Source organism: Festucalex cinctus, chromosome 16, assembly GCF_051991245.1.
Source record: "Festucalex cinctus isolate MCC-2025b chromosome 16, RoL_Fcin_1.0, whole genome shotgun sequence".
Classification (NCBI taxonomy): Eukaryota; Metazoa; Chordata; class Actinopteri; order Syngnathiformes; family Syngnathidae; genus Festucalex; species Festucalex cinctus.
The window spans coordinates 8251433-8276725 of record NC_135426.1 but is presented as its reverse complement, the minus strand read 5'-3'; the positions used below and the strand labels follow the sequence as shown (position 1 = coordinate 8276725).

At 40.3% G+C, this 25293-nt stretch overlaps 2 protein-coding genes across 5 annotated transcripts; both read left to right on the top strand.

Moving 5' to 3' along the window:
* Positions 1-420: 420 nt before the first annotated feature.
* nudt4b (nudix (nucleoside diphosphate linked moiety X)-type motif 4b) lies at positions 421-10402 on the top strand. The gene is made up of 5 exons (XM_077499237.1): positions 421-836; positions 6341-6451; positions 7120-7164; positions 7322-7409; positions 7623-10402. Exons 1-5 carry the CDS (start codon positions 741-743, stop codon positions 7850-7852), a joined length of 570 nt encoding a protein of 189 aa, XP_077355363.1. The 5' UTR covers positions 421-740; the 3' UTR covers positions 7853-10402.
* A 906-nt stretch (positions 10403-11308) lies between these two features.
* Positions 11309-25144, top strand: pkp2 (plakophilin 2). Of its 4 annotated transcripts, none has more exons than XM_077499229.1 (13): positions 11390-11718; positions 12538-12608; positions 13649-14166; positions 14235-14370; positions 18587-18794; positions 18876-19053; positions 19533-19650; positions 19724-19885; positions 22088-22264; positions 22420-22573; positions 22638-22830; positions 24518-24605; positions 24698-25144. In XM_077499229.1, exons 1-13 carry the CDS (start codon positions 11523-11525, stop codon positions 24758-24760), a joined length of 2262 nt encoding a protein of 753 aa, XP_077355355.1. In that variant the 5' UTR covers positions 11390-11522; the 3' UTR covers positions 24761-25144. The 4 variants fall into 4 exon arrangements, 3 of the variants coding, with proteins under 3 accessions (XP_077355357.1, XP_077355355.1, XP_077355356.1); XM_077499230.1 differs by having other exon boundaries at positions 11394-11718; positions 14238-14370; XR_013278915.1 differs by lacking the exons at positions 22088-22264; positions 22420-22573; positions 22638-22830; positions 24518-24605; positions 24698-25144 and adding exons at positions 21065-21404; positions 21488-21733 and having other exon boundaries at positions 11309-11718.
* Positions 25145-25293: the final 149 nt, after the last annotated feature.

Genomic DNA, 25293 nt, shown 5'->3' with positions numbered 1-25293 from the left:
TTTCAATTTAGAAATACCATTTTCCCCCAGAAGATCAAAGCTGCAATGATGTCATGGAATTGGTCAAATATCTTAGAGTCAAACATCAATCAGAATGCTCAGACACTTTACGGTATATTACTTTTTTATTGTGTTTAAATTTCTGATAATACTGAATGAGTAGTAATTACGTGCAACTGCATTTAAATCTCTTTCGTAATTTTGCGTGTTCTATTGTCATGATTTGATCGGGGATTGCTATGGTTGCCATTAATTGACATCTTTTGGGCCATTTTACCAGTGAACGCCGGGAGAGCACAGCTTCGATGAAGCATCCAATCAGATTACGCTAAATTGACATGAGCACCGCCCATTTTCATTAGCTCATCCAATGAGATCACCTTATCTCTGCCGGGGCGTGGCTTGTATGTGTCAAACTCCACTCCGCCGTGGACGGAGTCATCGGCCATGCGCAAATGGATCCAGAGGAGGACCGTCTACATAAAATCCCTGCCGGGGGCGGGGGTCTCCATTCACCGCTTACCAGACAACTTACACCAGCAGCTGGAGATCTAACTTATCTTTCTGACATATAATCAACCGAGGAACACTTAAAAAGCGCCTTGGAGCTTCACTAGTCCCCCTCTCTCAGACGGATTTAGACAGCGATGGTGATGCGGCGGCGGTATTGCTAACCTTTCTTTTCGCTGTTTATTTGCTAATTGTCGCCGGTTCTACCTCGGGTGAAGACTCCATTCAAGATGAAGCTGAAACCCAACCAGACCAGGACGTACGACGGCGACGGTTTCAAGAAGCGGGCGGCGTGCCTGTGCTTCAAGAACGAGCGCGAAGAGGAGGTAAGGGGAAGCCGCTTGGCAGTGCGCTGCCCTCCGCTACGAACACGAGCCGCGCACGGCTCTACTTTTGGGGCCTTCTCCCTCCCCAGACGACGTGCCGTTCCTCACACACAAACTGGGGTCGTGACTTGAAACAATGTCGTTTGTTTTATCAATTCGTAGGCTACGTTAAGTGTGATTCTTACTAAATGCGTCACAGCCTTTTGAAATGTACAATATAACAGAATTTAATTCATTTTCATGTATGTTTTGCCTTCATTTTCCACTGATGCGCCTTGGACCATCCAGTTTGGGCTAGTTTGAGGAGTCGGTAGAAAAAAAAAACGAGCGTCGTCATCGGGGTCTCTAAGCGGTAACGCTTTGCTACCTGTTTAGATTTTCAAACTAATCCACTTCCCCCCGCTTGTATCATATTGGGATAGTGTCTCGCTGTGGCGTAGAGCTTTTATTTTGAATAGTGACACTTGTACTTCCTCGAAAACTTGTCGCACACTTGTCGGAACGGAGGAAGAGGGGGCGAGGCGCTTTATTGCATGTCCACCGGGGTTTCTCACGTACTGACGTGTAATTAGCGTGTAATATCAGTGTTGAATTGAAAAGTAATTTCATGTGTCACCCGTTCTTGATAATAAAATTACCTGAGCCTGTAGTAACTGGTGGTTAGACTCATTCATGTCTTTTACTGCACGTCGACCCGCCAGTTTGGCGCATAGCGTCCGTGCGTATGGAGATTTAAAGGGGCCGTAGCATGTAAATAACGAACATGAGCTGACAGGCAGGAGTTGTTGTGACTTCAAAGCTGTCCCCTTGCGTCAATATTCTTATCTCTGACCTGTAGTTACCCCTGAAAGAGGATGTCAACACGTAATAATACAGTATGCCATAATTCTATTAAGGCAACCATAAAGGACTCACAGCAAGATTTCACAATAAGAAGCGCCCTCTCAAAAATGACTCACCAACATAATATGGAGCAGTAGACAATCACATTGTTGTCTGATTCAAGCGAGTATGTGTTATTGCATATGAACAATTGACACGTCTGGATTCTAATAACTTTTCCCTTGACATTAAGAACCTAGTGGTCGACGGTCCATCACGTTTGTAAACTGGCAGAAGAAGCGCTTGAACTTTCTGTGCAACCTCGGGACATAAAGTGAAGTCGCACACAAACTAGAATGACCACTTTTCCCATTTACATCTAATCATACTACTCCCAAGTATAGTGACAATGTCCTCATTGATTTAGATAGGATTGTTACGCTATGGTCATTGCTATAGGACATAAATAATTTAAGGAAGGTCTGATCTGAGGATACTAGGTTTGGACATGTGACCGCCTGGATTTTATGAGCCTGGCATTGAGTTGGCTCTCATGTAATCGCAGAGGTGACTTTGCTTTGACGCCAGCGCAGACTGTGATCTAAGTTGTTAACAAAGAGCTCCTTTTCAGGCCAAAGCTGCCTTAGATGTTGGACTTTGCCCCATCAATGCCCGGGCCTGGACACACGAGAGGCAAATGTTGTGAAAGAAGAGCCACATTGACTGTTGCTACTCTGCATGATGGGAATAAAACGTAACCCTCTTGATTCATCAACTATTCGAGTTGGGTTGTTAGTTGTAAATACCAGGTGAAAGTGTGGAGATTTTATCGTTATTCCACCTGCCGTGTGACATTTAGGAGCCCCGTTTTTGTATTTGACAGCTACAGTTCCTTTCATCTGATTGGACGGGGTGTTTATGGCGTCCAGAAAATCCTGCACAGAAGTTTTGTTGTCACTGTTGTTGTATAACTGCTGTGATTTAACAGTGTCCGTAGAGTACAAGTGCATTTGTTTGTTGGCAGTCCTAAATATGTCCAAGTTATACAAAATCATTGCAAATCTTAGTTATAGGCAAAGGACGCATAGGTGCATGTAGAAAAATTAGAATATCCTTGAAAAGTTGAATCATTTCCATAATTCCATTCAAAAAGTGATAAATTATAGATTCAGGGCACACAATTTAAGTGATTTCAAGTATTTATTTGTTTATCTTTATATTATTTGGTCTTCCAGCTTGTAAAACCCACGAAAAGAGGATTTCCAAAAATTAGAATACTGTGAAGAAATCATCATGCATACTTTCCAGTGTTTAGCATGGAAAAAAGGATGGATGCTATTTTCAAAAGTATATGTCAACCGTCAGTAGTTGATTGGGAATCCCTTTGCCTTAATCATTGCTGCGATGCGTCATGGCATTGCCCTGGGGTCCTTGAAGCCCAGGGTTTTTTTATGTTTGCTGTCAGCTCTTTGTTTTTGGGTCTGGTCGCCCTCATTTTCTTCTTGATAATACTGTATTACAAGAGGAAAACGAGGGCCACAATAGTGTGTGTAGTATTGTACTGCTTGTCCCGCCTTTTCCTGAGAAGATTGCATTGGAGCGGTCCCAGATTGAAGTTGTGGAAAACTCCCTTGAGTGAATCACAATTCAATCAATTGACAATTCCGAACATCCGGACATTTCTGATACTTACCAAATGCAATGTACCGGCAATGCAAATGCTTCCTTTATATGGTGAAAACAAACAACATATTGTATTGCTTTTGCCTGTGACAATTGGCAGGTTAATAATTGAGTATCAACGGCATAACACTGAAAGCTAACGTTATAAATCTTGAAGTCGACTAAATGGTAATGATATATTTTGCAACGGGATACAAGGAATATAAAATAGCTGGATGCATCGAAAATAGAATATGAAGTCAACTTTTTGTTTGTGTGTGTAGTTGGACATTTATCGTATAGTGTGTTGAATTCGATAAACATCTTCATTGAGATGTCGCCATATGTATTGTTGTCTGCCCTCCACTAGTGCCAGTGATGTGTATGTGGCTTATAGTGAGAAGTGACGTGGTTCCCGCTAAGTTTATAGTGACATTTTTCATCCCTCCCTTGAGGAGATTTACTGTAAGTGGGTTTCGTTTTCTTTTCTTTTTTCGACACTCCCTCCTTGGTGACCCTCTTTCCAAATTTAACCTGGGTTTCTGCCCAGCTGTCACTTGTCCTCTGACCTATCTATCATGACGGTGTGAGTTATTTTGTTTTTGTCGAAAGCGTTTTAACAGCAGAATACAGTGTGTACACTGCCAACCAAAAGTTTGGACACTGTCGACTCGGACTGAACAATTAGACTAATTGTTTCTTAGCATTAGCCTAAAAAAAATTGCATATTAATTCGCAATCACAATACTGAGGGGGAAAAAATCCCCATCAACTGTCAGTCTAGTGATGGTATTGCATAATGAGTCTTACTTTTCATTCCTCCTCTTTTCCATGATCATAAAGTTTTATTTTAGGTTTCCCTGCGTTAAATTGGCTTCCAATGGGCATCCCAGCCATGTCGCACATCAGCATGCGTCTCCACATGGCGAGTCCTAATTAAACACCCTTTGTAGTATGTAGATTAGGCTGGCAACATTCCTGCAGCCAAACTAAACGTCGTCCCCGCACACCTGACAAACCGAGCGGATGTTTGTGTTTTGTTCCGTCCATGACAGTCTTTGTTTTGTACACACAATGTGTTTGGGAACACACCCAAAACCCAAGGGGGAAAAAAATGAATGAATGCATCGAGGGGAAAGCACTTGAACAGGTGATCACAAGGCAAATGCGGCCTTTTATTCTCGCCGTGCGGGTCACATTTTTCCATTGTGCACCTGTCCAATACTGTACACAGCACCTGTTGCACATTGTAAACACCTGTATGTGCTACCATTGTGGAATTTGTACCATCTGGCTACACACACTCAGCTAGCCCTTCTCAAACTTTTTGATTCCAGGGAAAGGAAGTTTTCCAAGAACCCCCATTTCCACACCACTTTATAATCTTAACACCAATTAAATAGAACTACCATGAAAACCAATATAAATGCCAAAGGACAGTGGTGGTAAAATGTGGTATGCGGTTCCCTCTTGTGGCATGTGTAAGTGTCCAAGTACAGATCAGTTGTAGTTGCAGTTTTTAAATGTTTATGTAGGAACAATTTATAATTGTCTTGACTGCAATCCATTTTACTTGAGTAATTAATCCGTTATAGTTTCATTAAGATGTACTTTTAGGAATAAAACCCATCTTGTTTTTGTTTTAAACATGTTGACCTGCACTATTGTGTACTTGTAAACATATTTTTTTTAGGGGGTATTGGTATAGCAAGCAATGCCTTGTAATTAAAATGTTGACTATTTTCGAATAAAAAAAAGTCTAATGTAATGAGAACAAAGCTGATTTTAAAATTTTTTAAACCCATAACCATTTTTATCATTTTAAGGCACTAGATGCCTTTATTCTGTATTAAAAAAATAAAAATAAATCTTAAAGAATATTCATGTGGTGATGTGAGATTAATGTGATGTCGAGGATCACGAAAATGAAACACACACATGAAACAAACTTACTATGTGGACCCGAAAGCTACAGTCCCCAGACCCCAGTTTGAGGCCCACCGGCCACCGCACAAGCCGAATCTCACGCTGGGGCTCCAGTAGAAGCCGTAAGGGTACAGACACTTTCCTAAATATGGCCGCACGTGTCCAAAAGGAAGCACCCTGCAGCCACCCTAACTACCCCCCCGGCCCAGATTCCATTAAGGGCGCCAACTCCTCTGATTACGTATGATCACATGTGGGTACATCACCATCTTCTATGCAAGCTGCTTTTTAATTTGAATATTTGGGGGTACTATTTTACAGTGGATTTGTCACTACACTGCACTGCAAATCCTTTAGTCAGCAATTTGTAACAAGCCTGCAAGTGTGCGTCCTTGAGCTATTTTTGGCTCCTCATGACCCATCTGGTGTAGTGTATACACTCCATGGTCAATATGTGCACTATATAAGGGTGCAAAATTGCTGCCTTTGCAAAGAGAATAATGCTTAGTTCATGTTAAGGTGAACACAAATCTATTAGTCTGTATTATGAAAAACAACACATGGATATGCAGGTTCTGTCTGTCACTATATATGCATAATTTGGAGTAACTAAAAGATTTCTTGGACCAATTAAGTGAAATTGTTTAATTAATGTGGAAATCGATGGTGTTTAAAACTAGGACATGGCGGAAATACCACTATTTTGGTGGGTTAAATGCTTGTTAGCATTTATTTAATTATTTATTTTTTTAAAGTACAATTACATTATTATATTACATTACATTATCAAAGTGTGCTAATGTTGACAGCAGCTGTATTGTGCCGCCGATGTCACTGAGGCTCCCAGAAAGTGATCCGTGTGCATCAGCCCACACTGCAGCTGTAGTGTAATTCAAGCTCCCGCCCCTGCTCCCCCTCACCCACTCCTGATGAACTGGTAGAAACTGGGCAGCCCATAATGGGTTTGCCTCATTTGTTTACATGGTGGTCACAGCACTGGGAAATCAACTGTTGGAGAAATGAACAGTACAGTCTATCAAATGCAGCACATTTTGAACAATATTGTGCTTATTAATTGTTGTTGTTTTGCACAGGTGTTGTTGGTCAGCAGCAGTCGGCACCCGGATCAGTGGATTGTGCCCGGAGGAGGGATGGAGCCCGAAGAGGAGCCTTGTGGAGCAGCGGTGCGGGAAGTCTTTGAGGAGGTGAGAAACAACAGAAAAATTACTTTTTATTATTTATTCACTAATCTCTGAGCGCCGCCATGAAAGTAATTGACGCCACACGCGCCAAAACTGTTTATAATTCCTGATGGATGTCACTTAAATAAAAAAATAGAAGCTCCTCCCCTCTCTTCAACTTAGTTCCTTTCCTTGGCAAATAAAAAAATAGATGAGTGGGTGTATAATTTCCTTGGTGGAGGTATTTATAAAAAAACAAACAAAAAAACATTCATTTCAACTTGGTGCTGCAGAGGTGAGCATGCTGAGGTTGAGAGTATTTATGTCCGAAGTGTCGCTGGCCGAGACCCTTGTCTTCTCAGGCATGACGCCGTTCTAAACTTGGATCCTCGCAGGATTCCCGAGCGATCGCGGGCCAGCTCGGCCAAGTGCCCCGCCCGGAGAACAGCACGTCTTGATTTCTCCAAAGTGTCATGTCTCATGTCAGGCGTTGGGGAGGATGTCATTTTGATTTTTTTTGTTTGTTTGTTTTTAACTCATTCATTACCAGCCCCGTAAAAATGGATCTCTGACGTCTATAACCGTCAATGGCAGTGAATGGAAAAGAAATTTCAAAATCTTCAAAAGCATTGGAGAAACACGAATGGACTCAAGCAGCAAAACATAAAAAGCTTTCTATTTATTTTCCCCAGGCTGGTGTCAAGGGCAAACTAGGACGTCTGCTTGGCGTGTTTGAGGTAAGAATGGAATGCTACGTGGGAACCAGGAAATACCTTTGTCACTAGTAGTGACCTTTTAGCATCTCAACAGTCTGAATTGATGCATTCACACAAAAAAGACTTCTCCGGGTGTCTTTGAAATCTAACTGTTGTCTTTTGCTCTCATCCCCAACAGCAAAACCAAGATCGGAAGCATCGGACGTACGTGTACGTGCTGACCGTCACTGAGACGTTGGAGGCCTGGGAGGACTCAGTCAACATAGGTGCATTTTCGACGTCACAGTGTACTGTCACACTCCGAAATTTAACCCCCAAAAAAAATCTACAACTTATCTTCACCAATTTGCTGAAAACTTCACCTATTCTTATTTTTGTTCTCTTTTAATAATGTTCTAAGCTGACACAAAATGGCGCCACAGCCCGTAATTGGTGTCGACGTACGCTGCTCAACGTTTGTCATCTCACTCCTCCCGCAGGCCGTAAGCGCGAGTGGTTCACCGTGGACGAGGCCATCAAAGTGCTGCAGAGCCACAAGCCCGTGCACGCCGAGTACCTGCGGCGGCTTCAGCAGCTCCAGCTCAGCTGCTCGCCCACCAACGGCAACTCCATCCTGGCCGGCCCGCCGGCTAACGACAACTACCCGCATTACAGTGCCACGGCCACCACGCCCTCCACGGGCGGCATGATGGCCTCCTCCCGCAGATAGGACACCACCACCACCCCCAGCCCCGCCCGCCTGCAACCACCCATGACGTTTTTTTTTTTTTGTACAACCTCGCATGGAACTCTTCAACAAGTGTGTACATAGTCTTAACTGCTGGACGGACCAAAGCCATTGCCAGAACTTGAGAATGACTCGCGCGACTGAGTGCTAAGATGGCAATGCTCAATGCGGCAAGTTTTTCCTCACCATGACGAGCAAGAGGACGCCGCAGACTCAGCTGGCATGCCTTACAGTACTTTATATGAATGTTTCGGTTCTCTGTTGGTATAACACACACACGACACGCTCTGTGGTCAATAATCACAAAGCATAACCATGCGGGGAATGTTTTCAGACACAAGGGTGGCTTTTAGCGGATGGTGGCGACATCATCCACATAAAAGGCACCTGATTTCCTAACTTTTGTTTTTGTTTTTTACATTAGGAGCTGTTTAAAAGTGACCGCGAGTTGGTGTTAGATATGGGATGTTACACTTAACAGTATTAAGGGCATGTTGGAAAACAAAATTGAAAAAAAAAGTCATAATATGAGAATAAAGTGGTTATTTTTATGAGGAAATTTAAATGTTGGACCCTTATAAGAATAAAATTGTCACAGTTCATAAAAGAAAAGGAAAAAAACATTTCATTTAGTTATTATACTCAAAAGTCTCTAAAGGTAAAATCAAACTTCTATTAGAATATAGTAGTTATGAAAATACTTCATAAAAGAAAAGAGTAAAAAAAAAAAATTGGGAAGATTATCATATAAAAATCTGACTTTTCTCAACTCAGTGGTGGGGAGATGCAACTGTAACAAAGTGCTGAGCAGAAAGGTTGGACAAAAAAACAAAAGTTAAAAAAAATAAAATGTTCTTTTTCACCTTGTCAAACAACGTCTGCAGTGCCTCCTCTGTATCTTAGACTAAACTGTTGGTTATTTCATTCTAAAACTTACCTTCCTAAAACCAAAACATTGCTCTTCAATAAAATAACTACAGTAAAACATTTTGTAATTAAGATATAATGCTTTAAATACAAACACTGCAGCGCCTCCACTGTCTTAGGCCAAATTGTCAGTCTTTATGTCTTTCAATTTTTCTAAAATTGTTTTCTTCTCTCTTTTTTTTTTAATAGAAGAAAAAATGACAAAATACAATTTTGTAATCCAAACAGAGTTTGTTTAAAACAAACTCCTCAAGCCCTTCTTTTGGCTTTTACCAAAATTTACTTTTCCTCCCTTCAAAAATCCCAACTTTTTCCTCATATACGGTAGTTTTCATGCCATGTCACTGTGGCCTAAAACTTCTTTGGGCTTCTATACTTAACAGAACAAACTGAAAATATGGCCCATTCTGGGCCGTTGGTGTCCAGTTCAAAGGTCACACGAGGCTGTACCCGCTGTCTGCGAATCACTACCTCAGTCCAAGTAAACAAGCGGATGAGTCGGGGATGCTGTCTACTGACAACAACACTGCTGTCCTGTGCTCGTCGTTACACTTTAGCCAAAGCGCCCGCCGATGATGTCACGCGAGAAAAAGGCCGCCTGGTTCCCACCTTTCAAATCATTTGAAGGTCTCTGCAGTATAAAATGTGCGTGTTTGCCACAGGCTTGCTTCCTGCTTGAGTGTTTACACTCACACACCTTTATCGATGGCCTGTGTTTTGACATCTCAACTTACTATAGCTGCTCTTGTTTTTAATCATATGGTGTTGCCCAGGAAGCCTTCATGAGGTGCTTGAAGCTTCTGAGGCGCTTGATACACTTTTTGCCATAAAGAAAACTTCAAACATCAAGAGTGTAAAGTTGCTTCTACCGACGGCTGAATGACGACGCTCGGTTTAGTCAATGCCTTGGGAAATGTATTGGAGTTGCGTTTTTAATTTGAATGAACCTGTACTTAATGTTTTGTATCTTTTTAACGATGTGCAAATAACAGGAGAAGCCCCCACTACCACCACACAACACACGTGTGTGCTTTGTACAGTCCTGAGGATGGTTTGGATGTGTCACATTCAAAACTCACAAAAGCCGTTAATGGAATGACAATAGCCTTGAATCCAAATTCTTATTTGGCAGAATTGGAGTTACACACATTTAATTTTGCACAGTATCGAAACATCACAAAAATGTTTGCGTGAAAGTGTTGCTACAGATGTGAATCGTGCCAAATTTGAACATTTCATGTAATGTATGAAAGAAAAAAAAAATACTTTTACTGATTCAATAATGTGAAAAAAGTGTGGTGTCGAGACTACTGTGTGACTAATGAATGACTTCTATCATGTAATAATAGTGCATCGTACATTTAAATTACATCCCCCTTGCAACAATTCTGGAACTTTCTGTCACCCTAAAATCTTATGTATTTAATGCAAGTGAATGTAAGATGGTGCAAGCTTCATTCTTTCTGTCACATTGTGCAACTTTGAATGTTAAATCAAAGAAACCCGGAGACATGTTATTGATTTTTATGCACCACGATGTGGAAAACTGGAAATATTGTGTCAGAGAGGGGAGAAACATTAAATGGGGGTAAACTCTTATTGTAACCGCTTGTGGTGTTTGTCTCCCCCCCTTCATAGTAGGGGAAATGTCATCCTGTGATGGGGTTAATATTCCCAACAATTTCTGCACTTCTCACGTTCCTGTTATTAGCGGACAAATTTGACACTCTATCGCCGTATTAAATGGCAATGACATTGGAGGGGCAATATTCAAGGGCCCTTTACAAAGTAATGGAGCCTGTAGTAAAATAGTAACGTTCAGCATGAGAACCTTACAAAGTTGGTGATAGAAGGCCACTGCGTATCCAGTCAGATATTTAATGAGGTTGGGATGTGTCAATAATTAAGAAAGGAATTTAGAATAAAAAAAAAATAAAAATCTGAAAGGCTCCAGAGTCAGTATGGTGTGACATCATATCAAAGTATTGTTAAATTATATTATTGATTTTAAAGGCTTATTCATCACTGCAGACATGTAGTGTATAGCGCATGACACAATGGGATGGAAACCGAAAAAACAACCAAAAAAAAAACAAAAAACAACAAAACAAAAAGAGGCAGGCTTCAAGCACAGCCCAAACTCCAGCTCAGACTCCAAAAAAAAGGTTTATTTGAGTGCATGTCCTCACATGCACCATGCAGTCACGAGTAAAAATAAATGTACATGTTATTAAAACATATATAAATAATGCTACATGTCTAAATAATATACTGTATGTAACACAATCAATAAAAATTAATTCAACGTAATATCGCCATATTACAGAAATGACTGCAAAGTAAATCTGGCAGAGAAAAAAAAAGTACATCAATCCATCTGATCTGCCCCAAACGTAAGAATGTGGATCGTTCTCATTTCATATTCCTTTCAAATATTTTGCACATAAAAGTAAAGTAAAGTAAACTGAGCAGTTAATCGTTTCCCGTTGGGGCTGGGCGTGTCACACTCACAACAACGACGACAACGACAACAAAAAACCTCAAAGTAGCCCACAACGGTGTCACTTGACACCACAGGTAAATTTAGCTCCGCCCGGCATGACGTCACCAGATGGATTTTCAGGAGGGCAAACAGGATTTAAAAAAAAAAAAGTGTCCTCCGGGAACGGCGTCGCTGTACTGTACTTAGGTTAATAATGTCGACGAGGCCGTGAAGAGGTGAAAAATGGAGGATTTGTTCTTCAAGTCGGCCCTGCCGGCGCTCGCCCACGGCCGACTGGACACCGACACCACCTTGGCCTTGCCAGCTGAACCGAGCGCTCGGTCGTCGGCTCGGCTTCCTTCCAGTGACCGCAGCCTGCGGGTCCAGCAGCAGGTTCAGCTCACCCTCGCACGGAATTCGAGGAGGAGCCTTTCCAACGGTAATCCCTACTTCCTTGAAGGATTTAGCATAAACTATTGTAATTATGATGATAACACAGGCTGCTGAGTTTTGCTTTCATTTAAACTCCACCTCCACATGCCCAAATGAGTATTAGACTATCAAAACTAACCAAAGCACAGTGCAATTAATCACGTTATACTGTGCACAGATTTACTTTTAAGAAGCACACTCTCAGCGCCAGAGAACTTTTTGCTAAAAGTTTATTTTTCTTTTGAAAAGGGGTGTGTTTTAATTGCAGAGGCAAACTTCACTTTCCATTGAGGTCTTTCATTGACTTCAAGCACAAGGCTGATTTTTGCAGTGGAATGCACGCAACATAGTATTTTGCTGGTCCAACAGGTTCCTGCAAGCTCATCCATCCGCCCAAAAGCAACATGGAGGCATCTTACTGTCTTAAACTGGATCAAATATGGAATTTTTATTGATTGTGCAATAGCAGACTTTGGACTCTGGTTTATTTGCCATCCTGTTTGACGCTTGCGCTTAAACACACTCATCGCAACATTCAGTTCAGCAACGAGAGCCAAAGCTCAGTTGATTGACAATTTCACAGAGCTATTTTAATACTATGTTGATTATTGTGTAATTACTACGTAACCTTCATTTGATTCACATTGGATGTTAAATATGAACATCATTCCATCTAGTGTGCTGTATACCTGTCATGCAAATGAGCGTGTGAGGTGTTAGGTCATTTATTCGTACATTTGGCTCCCCAGGAAGTTGTGATGCGTACAGGTGATTAGAGAAATGTGTAACCAAACACTCTCCGCTGAACCTCCTCGACTTGTTTCAGGCGGTGTCCACTTACAGAGAAGCGCCGGCAAGAGTTTCGACGCCGCGGACGGACTGAGGCCTCACACCACGGTAATGTTTGTGTTTGTATTTTAATCACTGATTAAAGCATGACTTAAAAAAAAAAAACCTAAAGATATTTATGATATATTTGCTTGGAAAGCGGAAATGTTTTATTTTTCTGATTTTTCTGAGTATTTTGGCCTCTGATAATGATACTTTTCACTTCATGTATTTATCCGTCAAAAACATGATTTAGTTTATGATTTATTTATATATTTGGATTTATATTATTTACTTTGATTTTTTATTTTATTTAGTTTTTATTATCCTTTATTTTATTATGTTTTCTAATTATTTCAGTTAATTTATTTTTACAGCACATTATCACTTTTTGGCCCCAGTATATTTACCTTTTTGCTGTCTCCAAAACAAATTTTTACATATTTTAATCTTTCGTTTTTCAAGGAAAACTACTATTGGTCACTTCAGTCCGCCCAGTCCCTATTCCCTACAAATTGCGAGGGGCCACTGCATTTCTATTATATTTTAGAACTATGTTTTACTAATTTATTCTAATTGAATTGATGCTGTGTTTATATAATTTTTGGTACTATTTATCTAATTATTGTTTCATGTTATTTATTGTATTTATTGTTTTTAATTGTATTTATATTCATATAGTTTATGTGTTTTGATATACATTATAAAATATGTATTATATTTTAATTAATTTTGTAGTATATTTACATTCATATTTTGACTTTTTTTTGTATACAGTACAGTTAAACCCTCGCTGATTGCGGGATTGAGCCCTGCCATTTAACGCTCCCCCAAAAAACAAGTTTGTAGTGTACTGTAATTATCTATGGATTCCACAAGATGGCGGTTAAGGCTTACTTTTGCCTAAATGAAACTCCTCAACTTACTTGAGCACCAAATGGCACAAAAACAGCAGATAACTGACTTCTCAGGGGATAGCATGAGATGGGTTAAAAAAAAAAAAACTGCGGACATGTGGGATCCATTATCCATTTGTTCTTAATGCTAAGTATGAACTAGCCCAAGTTTAAGAACCTTCCATAGTGATACAGGTGTGTTGTTTTCGACAGGTCAATGGCTTCAGTTGCGCACTGTCAAGCGGCGAGCGTGTGCGGAGGCCATCCAGAAGAGTCGAAGTTTCCCCACCGGGGACGCCCGACAAGGCTCGGTGCCATTTCAATTTCAACAGCCGTCATTCGGTCACGTCCACGCTTCCCGTCCGCAGTCTGTCCCACAGGAACTGCTCCCTGCTCGGCCGCTCGCCGGGTTTGCATCAGCGCTACGCCCTCTCCGAGGCCCCGCGGTCACGGTGGGCGCCCACCAACGCCTCCACGCCCGCTAACGGGAGCTTCCGCTTTTGGTCGGACGCGTCGTTTCGCCAGCGTGGGCGCGAGTCCAGCTGGAACGACTCGGCTTTCCAGCAGAGCGAGGGGATGGTCGTCGCCCCTCAAATACCCTGGATGTCAAAAAGTCAAAGACTTCTCAGACTGAACACGTACCCACCCTCGGGCAACAGCGTGGAGGCGGACATGGGTGGGCGAGCGGGGGCGGAGCCTCAGCAAATCCAAGCCAACAATGTCTCAACTTCGTACGTGCTCATTTTTTTCGACATATTTCAATGTATGGATGGATATTCTGATTTCTTGTCTCTGCCAGAAGGGCCGAGAAGCCTCCAGAGATGACGCTGGAGAAGGCGGTCAACCTGCTGACTCAGCAGAACGAGGACACATTGATTAGCGCCGCTGCGCACATCCAGTCGCAGTGTTACAAAAGCGGAGATGCCAGGAAGATGGTTTGAGCCTCTCACTTTCGTATACATTAATCCCCCGTTAACCACTGAACATTTTTATTTCATCAAGTGGTTGCGCACAATACACTCGAAAGGGTAAAAAATGACCCGATCCTCTATTTGACCCAACTTTGAGTCAAGAAATGGTCCTTGAGTGTAAAACAACTCATAAATATTGGTCAGATCCTTTACTTGAGTCGAAAAATAGGGTCATTTTATATAAAACTAGCATTTTAGTCTTTGTTTTAGTCCAAGAAAACATAATTTCATTCGTCTAGTTTTAGTCAACGAAAACTGTCAACGTTTTAGGCTGCTTTTAGACAGGACAATCATATTTTACCCCTGTATATTTTTTGTTGGCAGATAATGTTGAACATTTCAGATCTAAAACTATTTCACATGAAACGTTCTCTCTTCTTTGTGATGAAAAACAAATTCACATACAATTACTGTATAACAACAAGTGGCTACTCGCTTTCCATTCTATATTAGCTAGTAGGGGTGTTAAAAAAAATCGATTCGGCGATATATCGCGATACTACATCGCGCGATTCTCGAATCGATTCAATAAAAGGCAGAATCGATTTTTTTTTTTTTTTTTTTTTTTTTTTTTTTTTTTTTAGGATTCACACCTTGAGCATGGAAGAATGTTATATGAACGGCACATTAAGCCTTAATATTTTTATTTTAATGCTGTTCAAACATGAAACAGATTACAACCTCTATAAGACTGAAATTTCAGATAAATAAATAATACATTTTCATATAAATCTTACACTCTACAAGCTTACTGATTAGTATTTTCTAAATATGAATGAAAAAAAATCGCAACAATCGACTTATAAATTCGTATCGGGATTAATCGGTATCGAATCGTGACCATTCGTATCGGGATTAATCGGTATCGAATCGAATCGTGACCTGTGAATCGTGATACGAATCGAATCGTCAGGTACTAGGCAATTCACACCCCTATTAGCTAGTAAATTAGCCAGCATTAGTGAGCGGTCGGATTAACAGTATTGGAGCGTTATAGCCGTTGGATTAATGTTACATTAAAACTATGATTTTTTTTGATTTTTTTTTTACCTTTCACCGTGAACCCACCTCGTGTTTTGTTGCATATTTTTGTGCATGTTGCACTTGCTAGTTTAAGATTTGAAAGGGGGTGTGTCACTGTGTGTTACATGACAGTTTCACAGTGACAGATTAGCAGAGATAAGATTTTACGAAATCATCATTTTCGTCTCGTTTTTTTTCATGAACTAAAATGTCCATACATTTTAGTCCAGTTTTTAATAGGGATGTAACGATAAGCGCGATATCGTGATATCGTAATATTAAAACTGCCACAATATCATCATCGTCATGTTCACGATATTTAAATGCAACACATCTGTTTAGGAAAGTCTGGTTGATTTCCATTTGTGCAGTTCTAGCACCCTCTGGGGGCAATTTTTTTTTAGTGCAATTTAATTTTCATTAGGGATGTTTTGGCCCTTCTATGTTTAAAATCTAAACTAATTGTCAGATGCGGAACGTAATATGCCTGTGAAGCGAGTCAATATGTGGAGGAACTAACATAACATAACATAACATAACATAACATAACATAACATAACATAACATAATAATAACATAATACAGTGGAACCTCTACTTACGAACGTCTCTTCATACGAAATTGTCGAGTTACGAAACTCCTCAACGGGAAAATATTGCCTCTTGTTACGAAAGAAATTTCTAGATACGAAAGGTAAAAATACATTACCGAACGCAACATACTTTCGGCTATGGCTATTTCCTACCATAGGTACCTATGAGCGTAAATACTAGATCGGTGTTTGTGCATGTTTCTGGCATCCCATTGGCTAAGAGCTACCATAGGTACGAGCTTATACTAGATCGGTTTCACAGCGTCCTCATCATTCATCCCGCGGCCCATGAGGTGTTCCGATAGTTTTTCGTAAATGTATGCACTAACGGCCAACGAATTTGTGCAAAAATTCAAACAATTGGTGATTGATGAAGGCACAGTAAGTTTTTAATTACGACGAGACGGGCCTTTGTTTTTTTTTGGAAAAAAGATGCCTCGCCATACCGGAAGTTTCCATGAAGTTTCAGAATTTGTTTAAAAGAATCGCCCAGAAAAAGTGTTCACCAGTCGGGCGTTTGCTCACTAAGATGATGTTTGCATTGGACATTAACGAAGGATTGTTTTGTTTTGTTTAAAAAAATAAATAAAATAAAATAAAAAAAATAAAAATAAAAAAAAAAATAAAAAAAAAAAAAACATCCACTGATCAGTTCTTTACAAAACACCAGGCAAAAAAAAAAAAAAAAAAAAAAAAAAAAAAAAACACTTCTGAGGGAGGAGAACATGAACCAGAGGGCAAAAAAAAAACCGATGAGGACAGCAGTTAAAAAGGTAAATGACCATCATTTTTATTCTTTACTCTATTCTTTGTTATTTACATTATGCACAACTCTCATTTATTGTGCAATAATCTAATTGTAACATGTATTTGTTACATGTTTTGATGCATTTTTATGCTTTATAAAACATTTATGTCTGAAATTTGGGAGGCTTGGAACGGATTAGGGCATTTACATGGAAAATGCGTCTCTACTTACAAACTTTCTTCCAGAACCAATTAATTTCATAAGTAGAGGTACCACTGTAATAACATAATAATAACATAATAATAACATAATAATAATAAAACAATAATAATAACATGACATTGATGTTATGTACAAAGGCACAATATTGTGCTTTTTTTGTTTTTGTTTTTAGTATGAGCTCATTTTCATTTGACTTTTTTTACAATATTGTGACCTTTTTTAAATGTCGCCGACCTCCCCACAATATCGTGATAATTATCGTATTGTGAGCTTCATATCGTGATAATATCGTATCGTGACGTTTGGATATCATTACATCCTAGATTTTATTAAGTGAAGGATATTTTCGTCTCGTCTTCATTAGTCAACGAAAATGCATACTGATTTAGTCCCAGTTATTGTTTATTTTAATGAGGGTTTTAGTCTGGTCTAGTCTAGTTTTAGTCTGGCGAAAAATAAGTATTGATGAAATTATTTTTGTTTAGTTTTCGTTGACGAAATTAACAAGTGGATCAGTCCATTAGCTGTTTTTAGAGTGTAAAATTATCTAGATCCAGAAACACATTTTAAGTAGATGTATTAAAAAAAATAAAAAAATAAAATAGATGATTATATTTCATTACCATTTTTTAAAGGGCCTGTCAGTAGGTTGACAGTTTCTGTTAGTAAACGAACCGTTTCTGTTTGTAAACAAACAATTCAAAATGGGCGCCTCCCATGGCTCAACCCACACGAGCTCAACGTTCACACCCCCTGCCTCTGCCCACCTCCCCCCTGCCTCTGATCACTCTAATCACTCTACTCGTAAACAAACAACCCGTCTGCCTACACGCCCCCCGCCGCTCCAGCCACGCCCACTCCCAACCCCCGCTCTGCGATTGGGTGGAGGGGGAAACAACCGTCTGTCCACAGACACCACCCAGAAACGTCCCGTTGTTGACAAAACAAACACAAAATGGTAAAATATAGGCTGGAGGTTGGGGGTAAATTAAAAAAATCACAACCATACATTAACTTAAGCCTAGAGGAGTAGACTGAGAAGGAGTTAAAGTCTGTGCATCCTGTATTTAAAAAGTGCCTTTTCCAGAGTGAAACTGGCAGACAGCGCCTTTATGTGTAGCATAGTACCCCCAAATATCAAGTGGCCACATATCTGACAGCTGAGACGTTCCTGTAGATTTATTTTGACCTCACTCTGCGGCTGCTATATATTTGGCAAAACGCAAACAAGTTCCTTGGCGGGGTTATATACAGAACACGCATACTTACAGTAAACTAATAGGCTGCAAACAGTGAAAAGCTGCCAGTAATTTAACCCCCCAAAAATGTTTCTACTTGCCTCTATAAATAATTGAACCCGTAACTATACCACACTTGTTTGGTTGAAATTTTGTGGAGTTGTTGAAGTAAACACTTCAAAGACTGCAAGTCAAATTGTTGAAGAGGACCATTAAATCGCAATTGTAAAATTGAGTGGGGGAAAAAAATCCATCCTAGAATAGTGAACCACAAATATGCAGAGGATTGCTGTATAATACGAAATAATATTGTGACCAAGTGAGTGTGTGTGTTACATACAAAAGTTATCTTTTCAGGTTTATTTTTTGCGCGGCATCAAAAAACTGCTGCAGCTGCTCCACAACGACGAGGAAGAGGTGCAGCGCGCCGCCGCCGCCGCCCTGCGCAACGTCGTGTACCAGAGCAGCGACAACAAGATGGAGGTGAAGGACCACGCCGGCCTGGCCGTCATTTTGCGTGTGCTGAAGAGCAGCCGCGATACAGAGACCAGAAGACAGCTTGCTGGTCCGTCGTCAACTTCCCTCGTGGCAATTCTGCCGAGATAACAGGATGCGGTTCCATATCTGACGAACTTTCACCTCCCAGGCCTCCTGTGGAACCTGTCCTCTCACGACCTCCTGAAGGAAAACCTGTCGAGAGAGGCCTTGTCGGTTCTCACGCAGTCCGTCCTGGTGCCGAGCTCGGGCCTTTCCGAAGGGGAGAACCCCAAAGATGAGCTGCTTGCTGACGACGAGGTTTTCCACAACGCTACCGGCTGCCTCAGGTACGTCGCATGAGTGATTTATTGATGAGTCCATCCCAACGCAATGCATGAAATTTATAGGGTTGAAAGCAGATACCTGGAAAATTGACTTTGGTAGTACTACTATAATAAATACTCTGCTGGATAAATAACGGTTAAGAGAAAATACATTGCATGGAAATACCATTAATCAATTCTAGCCCCCAAAAAACATCAAACATTTTTAATGTGTTTTAAAGAGATTACACCATGGTATTTTAAGCCCTTCCAACTGTTAACTATAGACATATAATGATTAAATATTACCTTTGACAACATGGAGATGTAATTCTTTATGACATATTAGGTTGTTTTGCTAACGCGGAAGTAAAACGCCCGGTCCAGTAAATCCCCGTGTGATTATAAATTTATATGTATTTATATTTATTTATATTTCTTTTAACTGCTTCAGACAGAATTAGAATGCCATTTGCTGCTTACACTTAAGTTTTTGTGTCTAGAAACCTGAGCTCTTCTGGTCCAGAAGGAAGGAAAGCCATGAGGGAGTGCGAGAACCTCATCGACTCTCTGGTCTACTACATCCGACGGACCGTGTCCGACTACAAGGCTGACGACAAGGTTGCGTCAAAAACCGCTCTCCTCTCTCGACACTCGCCTCTCATATTGAAACTATTGTTCTCATTCCCGAAAGTCCACAGAGAACTGCGTGTGCATCCTGCACAACTTGTCCTATCAGATCGAGTCGGAGCTGCCCGACAAGTACGCCGCCAATCTCCTGCAATCGCAAGAACACGTGGCGCCCAAGACCAAGGCGGTCGGATGTTTTGCTCAGCGCAGCGCTAAGACCAAAGAGGTAAACTTCTCGGACACTAACCCACTACTCTTGCATTACTCCGGGTTTACACCGGTTGCGTGTGCGGTGCGGCTGCGGTGCGGTGCGTCTTGACTGCGTGCTCCGGACGCGTCAATTTTTTTGGCCAATCCACACCTGCTCCGCACAGCTGCGGTCCAGCAGCTCTGTCGCCGACCACTTCCCGCCGTGTCTCGCATGACCGCGCGCAATCATGTGGCATTAAAAACAACGACAAACACACAGAAAGTCTGTGCTCAACAGAGAAGCAGAAAGAGAGGTGGACTTTTATTATTTTGTGGCTTTCTACCTCTCCTCGTCCATGTTCGCTGGTGTCTAAACCGTGAATGAGCACCTCGCACGTTAACTCCAGGCCCGTCTACGCCCACATCACGTTTTGCTAGCATGCTTGCGAAATAGGAGCTGGCGAGTGTTTTATCTTGAAAGGTAACCGGAAATTTATTTTGAAACTGCGTTGGTCTTCCTGTCCCGCTCGATGTGTTTTGTGCTAGCTTGCCATTTGCTGGAGGCCTACCGCTGCGGCGTCCGGCAAAAATAGAAAATAGACTATCCTTGCGGAAGGGCTGCGGCACGCCGCAGCTGAGACGCAGTCAACACGCAACGCACACGCAAGCGGTGTAAACTGCACCATTCGAATGAATGGAATCTAATTGCTTGCGTCGCCGGAACGCACCGCAACCGCACCGCAACCGCATCCGGTGTAAATCCCGGGTGATTAGAGCTCATCAAAGGTGACGAAAGGACTCACACTATTATGGAGAACCAAAACTGCCAACATTAAAAATAAATAAATAACTAAATAAATAAATAAAAGTGAAAAAAACAACAAAAAAACGGATATAAAATTAATAATTAAAAAAATTAAATACAAAATATAAATGGAAAACAACTATATATATATATATATATATAACTATATATAACTATATATAACTATATATAAATATATGTATATATATATATATATATATATATATATATAACTATATATATATATATATATATAACTATATATATATACATACATAAGTAAAAAATATAAAAATAAATGTAGACAAATACAAAAAATAAAATATAAATACAATTAAATATAAATACAATTAAATATCAAGCAATAAATAAAGACGGTTTGCTCTCACATTTCTTTATTTCATTCTGCAGACACTTTGTCAGGACGAAACGTTAGTCATCCATTTCTGGAGCTCTCCTGGCGAAGCTTCCTGGTTCGCCGACTCGCTCACTCCATCCATCCATCCATCCATTTTCTTGACCGCCATTTTCCTCACAAGGTTCGCGGGGGGTGCTGGCGCCTATCTCAGCTGGCTCTGGGCAGTAGTCGGGGGACACCCTGGACTGGTTGCCAGCCAATCGCAGCGACTCGCTCACTCGACCATTGAAAAGCAGTTTGCAACAGCAGAGCCCAACCCAAGACATGCTTAGGACCGCCCCCTCATTTAAATAACATTTCAACCTGACAGAGCGTCTGCAGCATGAAATAAATGTGAGAGCAGAGCATTTTTTTATTTATTGATTGCTTTTAATTATATTTATAGATTTATTTTTGTGTCTCCGGTTCGAGTCCAGGCTCGGACCTTCCTGGGTGGAGTTTGCATGTTCTCCCCGTGCCTGCGTGGGTCTTCTCCGGGTACTCTGGTCTCCTCCCACATTCCAAAGACATGCATGGCAGGTTAATTGGGCGCTCCGAATTGTCCCTAGGTGTGCTTGTGAGTGTGGATGGTTGTTCGTCTCTGTGTGCCCTGCGATTGGCTGGCAACCAGTCCAGGGTGTACCCCACCTACTGCCCAGAGCCAGCTGAGATAGGCGCCAGCACCCCCCCGCGACCCTTGTGAGGAATAAGCGGTCAAGAAAATGGATGGATTGATGGATTTATTTTTGTAAGTTATTTTTACATTTATTTTTATTTTTTTGAATCTTGTTTTTTATTTTTGTATTTATTTTTACTATACTCATATTTATTTTTTGTATTTAATTTTAAAGTAAAATTACGGTTTTTATATCCATTTTTTTTCACTTTTATTCATTTATTTATTTTGTCATTTATTTTTAATTTAGGCAGTTTTGGTCCTCCATACACTATATGCAATTAGGAGCAATAAATAAATAAATGATAATTAAGCAATGCCACTGGATCTCAAATGTCATTATGTATCCGTTTGTGCCCAGCACGAGCAGCATCGTTGCATGCTGCTGGAGGAGAAGGCCAACCCCCGCGGCATGGAGTGGCTGTGGAGTTCCATCACCATCCGCATGTACCTGTCGCTCATCGCTCGCAGCGTGCGCCACCACACGCAGGAGGCGGCCATCGGAGCTCTGCAGAACATCACTGCCGGGAATGGCGCGGTGAGCGCTCATACCGACGCTATCTTGTTGCACATTCAAAAGAGAATGACAAAGTTTGGGCTCCCTCTAGTGGAAAAATTAGACCATATCTAACAGCATTGTAGCCAATTTCCATCAGGTATTTTTTTTCCAAACAGTTTGTGTTTTTTCTTCAGGTGACCGAAGCCATCGCCTACACCATCGTCCGCAGGGAAAACGGCCTCCAGCACGTCAGAAAAATGTTGCAGGTGGGCGAGCGCGACGTGAAGAGGACAGCCGTGTCGCTCATCAAAAACCTGTCTCGCTTCCCCGAGCTGCACCCTGATATTGGTTAGTTGACGCGTGAATCAAAAAAGTCACCATTAGAAGCTTACTTACAAATGTCGACCTGCAGTTAAACAGGTGTTGCCAGAAGTGGTGGACCTCCTGCCCAATAACGACATGGGACGAGACCTGCCCTCGGACGTGACAGCGTCTCTGTGTCACATCCTCGTCAACCTGAGCCAGCGCGGCGTGCACAACGTCCGAGCCATGTTGAGCCAGGATGCCCTCCCGAAGATCTGCAACATCAGCAAGGAGGACAACGGGTTAGTCAGAAGCTCCTCTGTGTTTATCATGTAAAATCTCATTTCACGTTTGACTTTTATTCCATGTCTAGCTGCTAGTTAGCATTTCATTGATATTGAAGATTCATCACATTTCAATTATAGGTAAAAACAAAAAAAGAATCACTAAAGTATCTAAAACAAGAAACTCGCAAGGTGTCATGTAGAAAAACAACTCAGCTGTGACACCTTTTTGCCATCGGGACTCCGGTTCGAGTCCAGGCTCCGACCTTCCTGGGTGGAGTTTGCATGTTCTCCCCGTGCCCGCGTGGGTCTTCTCCGGGTACTTCGGTCTCCTCCCACATTCCAAAGACATGCATGGCAGGTTAATTGGGTGCTCCAAATTGTCCCTAGGTGTGCGTGTGAGTGTGGATGGTTGTTTGTCTCTGTGTGCCCTGCGATTGGCTGGCAACCAGTCCAGGGTGTCCCCCGCCTACTGCCCAGAGCCAGCTGAGATAGGCGCCAGCACCCCCCGCGACCCCTGTGAGGAAAAAGCGGTCAAGAAAATGGATGGATGGATGGATATATATATATATATATATATATATATATATATATATATATATATATATATATATATATATATATATATATATATATATATATATATATATATATATATATATATATATACATATATATATACATATATATATATATATATATATATATATATATATATATATATATATATATATATATATATAATTGTTTTTTTTAAATCATCTTACACATATGACTTTTGATTTTGTGTCATATTTGATGCATCCGGTCACAATGCTTTAAATTCATACATTTATAACTGTCAAAAATATAATCATAAACAGACATATCAAATATATTATTTCCAAAATCTGAACATTTCCCACTCGTATAGTAAAACTATCATGAACTATTAGGATTTGAAAACTCCACCAAATAACTGGAAACATCATTATCATTATTATTATTATTATTATTATTATTATTATTATTATTATTTATTTATTATTATTATTATTATTATTATTTTTTTTTTTTTTTTTTTTTTGTGGTTCACTTTTTTTATGTTGAATAGTGGAAAGCCTCAAAACAGTGTTTGTTCATGTTCAGGCAAAGGTGTACTTTGCATTTCTTACAGGAGACAAAGGCAAAGTGGCCTGTGCAGAACTTGCATCTTGCGTGTCTTTGTCATTTTGGGAAATGATCAACAATGTATGATCAATGATCAACTATGTAATTTAAAAATTTTATTAGTATGCAAAAATTTATAAAAAAAATAACAGTTGACTGATTCAGTGTAAAATGACTACATACACCTACTGTTTCAGATTTTATGCGCATACTTTTAACACGGTTTTACAAAAACATTTAGCCAAAAATATTGAGTACTTTCACATTATACCCACCCATTAACTTCTTATAATGTTGTCTAAGTCATTGTTCAGCTTCAAGGTCGCTGGAAAAGCCATCAGATGGGTGATTACTGCCCTCTAATGGATTATCCGTGCAATGCATGTGTCAGATCATGTTTATTTATATGTTTTAATAGGAAAAAAAAAGTTACACTCATTAAATAGAGGGCTCAAAATGTCTTGTAGTTAGTATGATGTTTGGCGTTGTAGGGTAAAAAATAAATAAATAATTTATTTTATTTTATTTATTTATTTATTTTATTTTATTTTTTTAGTTACGGCCCAAGTCGAGCAGGTGTAGCAGCATGCCTCCTACTGCACTCCATGTGGAATCACAGTGACCTCCATGGGACCTACAAGAAGGTGAGCACTCGTGAAGGCCTTCTCATTCAGGAGCAACAATTCCTTGACTCTCTTTGGCATGTACTTAACAATGTTTGTCTTGTATTCAACAGTGTGGCTTCAGGAAATCTGATTTTATCAATGCAAGGACCACAAAGGCCGTAAACTCCATCTAGAGCTAAAGCCAAGACGCCAAACACTTTTTTTGTGGAACCTCTGGACATTTATTCTTTGTTTATAGCTTCGTAGAAGTGAATTCACATTTTATTCAGTAGTTGACTCGGACATTTGTCATTTTTATCTCCTTTTATATTACATAAAATATTACTGCCGTTTTTATTTTATTTTTTAACCCACTACAACAGAAAAGTAACCACATTGAAACAGTTACGGATATATTATATCATTCAACTAAAAACAAGCTAGTGTCTCTTTTTTTTTAAGGTTCAGAGATGTGCATCAAAACAATCAACCACCTAATGTCATTGTCTAAATGCCAAGCACACAAGTATGTGATAGCTAATGTCAATTGTGTTCACTTAATAAATCCTAATGAATAACAGCAGTGAAAAGGTCAGCCAGTTAATTAGAAAACCTATTTCTATACAGGACTGTCTCAGAAAATTAGAATATTGTGATAAAGTCCTTTATTTTCTGGAATGCTAATAAATAAGCAAAAATGCCATATATTCTGGATTCATCACAAATC